The sequence below is a fragment of the Brugia malayi genome (assembly GCF_000002995.4).
Source record: "Brugia malayi strain FR3 genome assembly, contig: Bm_v4_Chr2_contig_001, whole genome shotgun sequence".
Lineage (NCBI taxonomy): Eukaryota > Metazoa > Nematoda > Chromadorea > Rhabditida > Onchocercidae > Brugia > Brugia malayi.
In genome coordinates, this window is record NW_025062476.1 from 1,529,674 (window position 1) to 1,535,175 (window position 5,502).

At 23.1% G+C, this 5,502-nt stretch overlaps 1 protein-coding gene across 2 annotated transcripts; it reads left to right on the forward strand.

The window, feature by feature from the left end:
* Bma-snt-1 lies at positions 1 to 5,502 on the forward strand (the record flags this gene model as incomplete). Of its 2 annotated transcripts, XM_043078085.1 has the most annotated exons (10): positions 1 to 158; positions 1,418 to 1,530; positions 2,041 to 2,219; positions 2,374 to 2,448; positions 2,710 to 2,763; positions 3,572 to 3,739; positions 3,901 to 4,074; positions 4,186 to 4,303; positions 4,458 to 4,591; positions 5,311 to 5,502. In XM_043078085.1, 10 exons carry the CDS (start codon positions 1 to 3, stop codon positions 5,500 to 5,502), a joined length of 1,365 nt encoding a protein of 454 aa, XP_042934019.1. The 2 variants fall into 2 exon arrangements, with proteins under 2 accessions (XP_042934019.1, XP_042934020.1); XM_043078086.1 differs by lacking the exons at positions 1 to 158; positions 1,418 to 1,530; positions 2,041 to 2,219 and having other exon boundaries at positions 2,407 to 2,448.

The window sequence follows — 5,502 nt, forward strand, 5'->3', positions numbered from 1 at the left end:
ATGGTGAAGATCGATTTGAGTGATGAATCAGAGTTTAGCCATGAGCTTAGCATGGAGCATGAGCCATCTGATGAGCCGATGATGATAGTATCATCGACTATTACCGCCACGACAATTGCATCTACTAGAGCTGCTCGAACAAGCACAGGAACGATTCCGTAAGCTTAGCTTATTTTCAATTTAAATTTTAATTTCAAAAAAAAAAAAAAAAAAAGATGATCCATTAAGGAATAAAGAAATGATTCCTAATTATATGAGAATATTTGAAATATTTGAAAAGTTATATGAGAAAATTTGAAATATTTCACAATATTTTTTGAAATTTTTATAAGCTCAAATTGCTTTTTCAATCAATTTTAGAACAATGTAATAAGATGTAATATTATAATCTTTTCTGAAATAATTTTAAAAAATAATTTTAATCTGAAATAATTTTAAAAAAGTCAATCAATAATGTTGCATTTCAGTATCTCTCTTTCTAGTTTTATCATGATTCCTTAATGTTACCAAACTTAAACAGTAATCATTTAACCTTAAGATTTTGATTGAAGATTTAATTTAAAAAAAATTTCACAAGTTCTCATAAAAACAACGACTATGTTTAAAAATCTATTTCATTTTAACATGAATTTCAAAGGTATAATCCCGAAATTAACCTCCACCTTATCCTTTCTTACTTAAATATCCTCTTCCACTCTCTAAATTAACCCCTATCTTACCGTCACTTCAATATCCTCTTCCACTCTCGAAATTAACCCCTACCTTACCGTTATTTCAATATCCTCTTCCACTCTCGAAATTAACCCCTACCTTGCCCTTACTTAAATTTCCTCTTCCACTCCCGGAAATTAACCCCTACCTTCCGTTATTTCAATATCCTCTTCCACTCTCGAAATTAACCCTACTTTCCGTTATTTCAATATCCTCTTCCACTCTCGAAATTAACCCCTACCTTACCCCTACTTCAATATTCCCTTTCACTCATTCTTCCACCTATTTCTAAATGAAATGAACTACCTATAATTAATTGAAAACAATGAGTGCTAAAAAAAAAATTATTTACCACTCTCTAATAATACTAATCGCAACACCACTTTATCATAAAAGATAAGAAATATTGTTTACTTGAATTATCAATAAACATTTTTATTGGTTCAAAAAATCTTTCTGAATAGGTTATTCAAATATTAAAATCATATAATGATTGAGCATCTGCTCAACATTATAATTTAAAATTCTTTTTTTTTTTTTTCTCATTGAATTATTCATAAAATTCATCTATGCTAACAAAATTTTTTTTAATATGTAAATAAAAAAAAAGATTTTTTTTTTTTTTGAAAGTATTTTGAACAATTCTCATTTATCATATATTTACTTTAATGATAATTTAAATAATTAATAAAAATAATTTTTACAGACAATTAACAACAAATAAAGAATCATTAAAAGATGCGGTGGTAAATTTTGTTGGTGATAAAGCTAAAACACTTTCTGATATTACTCGGAAAAAAATGATGGCAAAAACTGGTTGTTCGTTTTTTTTTTTTTTAATATTTTAATTTTTACTTTACATGTGGGAATAAAAAATAAATGAATAAAAAATTAAAGTAATTTAAAGTTTTGGAAATATTAGTGAAAATATCTTAAGGCTATCATATGGATTAGAACCATCTGCAGAATGGCATACATATAAGTTAGCTTTAGCTTTAGCTTTTGCACTTTTAAATTAATTTCAAATATTTGCACAATTTTTTTTTTTTTTTTTCTGGTATAAAATAAGTAATAGAATGAATTATTATTATTATTATTATTATTATTATTATTATTATTATTCATATAAATTGTTATTGTTTCCTATAAATAATATAAATTATTGTTGATAAACATTCAAAATTTGTGCTTTTTGATAAGGAAAAAAAAATGTTTGCCAATGAAATAAAATATAAAAATTGTGTGTACCTTTTTTACTTTTCTTTTTTTTTTTTTTTTTTTTGTAAGATATTTTTTTTTTAAATTTTTAAATTTCAATAATTGTTTTAGTATCAGAATGGGTTTTCGTTTTTTTTGGCATAATTTGCCTTGCATTAATTTTGTGCTGTGCATTCTTTCTGATACGCAAATTATTTGGAAAGAAACGACATGGCGAAAAAAAACAAAAAGGATTGAAAGGATTTTTTGGTGGAAAAGGCGCTGATCTTATCACTATTGATAAAAATAAGGCAAAAAATTTTGTTATCAATTTTTTACTAATAAAAGATTAAATTTGAAATAAACTTTTTTGCTGTATTTGTTTAAATTTTGAATTATTTCTATTTTTTTTCCTTTTTTTTTTTTTTTTTAAATGAAATATTTGAGTAAATGTTTCCATTTTAGTTGACAACGGATTTAGAACAATTGGAAGAAAATATGGAACAAAATGAGAAAGAGCAAGCAGAGGAAAAAGAAGAAGTAATTAAGTTTTTTTAAACTTTTTTTTTAAATGATTTTTTAGTTTAGTTTAAGTTTCATTTCATTCCATTTCATTTATTATTATCAATTTTTTTGTTAAATAATTTTTCCTAACTTTGAATAATTTCTTTTAAACAAATTATTAATTTTTTTTTTACTCTGAAAAGTTTTTTTTTTTCATTCGACGAGAATGAGAAATGATGCTTAAACCAAAAGAATTCTACAAAATAATACAAATTATTTTATTATTTACCTATTCAGGTAAAACTTGGAAGATTACAGTATAAGCTCGACTATGACTTTCAACAAAATCAGGTATTTTTGAAAGTTTTAAATTTATAAACTGATATTAAATTTTATGTAAATAATTTGTACTTACAACTAATTTTAATAGAAACTGTCAGTGCTATAAATATTTTGCATATAAATTTTAATCCAATACTATTCAATCTTTTTTGATTACTAATTAACCATTGAAAAATTTTTCATACTATTTAAGTTTCATTAAATAAAAATAAGTTAAATTTTAAATTTCAAAATGCATTTAATTAGATAAATATAATGGTATGCAAATAATGCTATTACAAAAAATGTAAAATATTATTTTATTTAAAATAATTCAAAAAAAAACTAGTAATTATAGTGAATCCATTTTTGTAGTCCAAAAAAAAAAAAATATTTTGTTGATTTAAATTTAAATTCTATTACTAATATCAGTGCAAAACATAAGTTAAATTTTAAATTTCAAAATGCATTTTAAATAATGCTATTACAAAAAAAAAAAATAAAATATTATTTTATTTAAAATAATTCAAAAAAGAAAAACTAATAATTATAGTGAATCCATTTTTGTAGTCCAAAAACAAAACATTTTGTTGATTTAAATTTAAATTCTATTACTGATATCAGTGCAAAACATAAGTTAAATTTTAAATTTCAAAATGCATTTTAAATAATGCTATTACAAAAAAAAAAAATAAAATATTGTTCTATTTAAAGTAATTCAAAAAAAAAAAAAAAAACTAATAATTATAGTGAATTCATTTTTGTAGTCCAAAAAGAAAAAAATATTTTATTGATTTAAATTTAAATTCTATTACTAATATCCATGTGAAATTTTTAGTTAGCTGTGACAGTGATACAAGCCGAGGATTTACCAGGAATGGATATGAGTGGAACATCAGATCCTTATGTGAAATTATATCTTTTACCGGAAAAAAAGAAGAAAGTGGAGACGAAAGTACATCGTAAAACTCTCAATCCTGTTTTTAATGAAACATTTATATTCAAGGTATTATATTTTGTTTTACTTTTTAGTTTCTTTTTCATAAAATTAACAAAATTAATTTACTTTTAGCCTACTTTTCGCAAAAAAAAAAAAAAAAAAAAAAAAATTAACAAATTAAAATAAAATTAATTTGAAATGATAATTATTACTTAGTTATTTTTAAGGTACCATTTGTTGAAATAGCATCAAAAACATTGGTTTTTGCTGTTTATGATTTTGATCGTTTCTCGAAACATGATCAAATTGGCCAAGTGTTGATACCACTTGGTAAAATAGATCTTGGCCAAGTGATTGAGGAATGGAAAGATATTGCACCACCACCTGATGATAAAGAAGCAGTTTGTTTTACATTATTCTTATCAGTTATCATTTATCACACATTTTTTTATTTGAATATTAATAATTTAAGTAAATATTAGTATAAATTTAACTTTTTTTTTTTATTATAGGATAAAAGTTTGGGCGATATTTGCTTTTCATTGAGGTATGTACCAACAGCTGGTAAGCTTACGGTTGTTATCTTGGAAGCAAAGAATTTGAAAAAAATGGATGTTGGTGGATTATCAGGTAAGCTTATATCATTTAAAAGTGATAAATCATTTATTTTCAGTTTTATTTTCTAATTTTCAAATGATTGAAAAATGTGTGAATTAAATGATTTGAAGATATAATTTAAATTGTGCTAATAATTTTAAATGGTTTAAATTCAGATATATTTTAGATCCATATGTGAAAATAGTATTGCTACAAGGTGGAAAAAGATTGAAAAAGAAGAAAACAAGCATTAAAAAATGTACTCTAAATCCTTACTACAATGAATCATTCTCATTTGAAGTACCATTCGAGCAAATTCAGGTGGATAAATTCTCTTGAAATAAATACTATATAAGTGGAAATTTTTAATTTCTTGATTTCTAATTTATATATTTTTTTTTAATTTCTATTTTAGATTTTTTTTTTTTAATTTCTAATTTAGAAAAAAAGAAAAAAAAAAAAAGGATGCGAATAGATATTAACCTATTATTTGATAATACCATGAAGTATGTATAAAGTTGAAATAACTAAGTTAAATTTAAATATAACTAAGTTAAATGTAAATAAACTAAGTTAAATTTAAATACATTGCTTTGTTGTTGTTGTTTTTAAATTATTAAAAAATTTTTTTTGAAAAATTATAGTTATGAAAAAATTACGCATAAAATTGAGCAATATTATTTCTTACATTTTTTTTTTCCTCTTCAATCTATCTCTCTTTAAATATTATTCAATTTAAATTTTTTGATAATATCTAAATTAAAATTAGTTTCAAAAAATTTCTATCTCCCTCTCTCTCTCTCTCTCTCTCTCATGCATTTATTTTTTCTATTCAATTCAAAATTTTAACACTAATAGATTTCTTTTTTCTTTTTTGAAAAACTATTCATAACATTTAGGCAATCCAATTTATTTCTTTTCAAATATTATTCAATTTAAATCTTTTGATAGTATCTAAATTAAAATTAATATCAAAAAATTTCTCTTTCTTTCTCTCTCTATCTCATCAAAAATTTTTAGCAGTAATAAAATTATTGCAGAAGGTATCATTAATGATAACTGTGATGGATTATGATAAGCTTGGCTCTAATGATGCAATTGGCCGTTGTATACTAGGCTGTTCAGCAACAGGTGCCGAATTACGACATTGGATGGATATGTTAGCCAGTCCACGTAGACCTATTGCTCAATGGCATACTTTAGGACCTGTAGAAGAGCCTGAAAAATCTTAA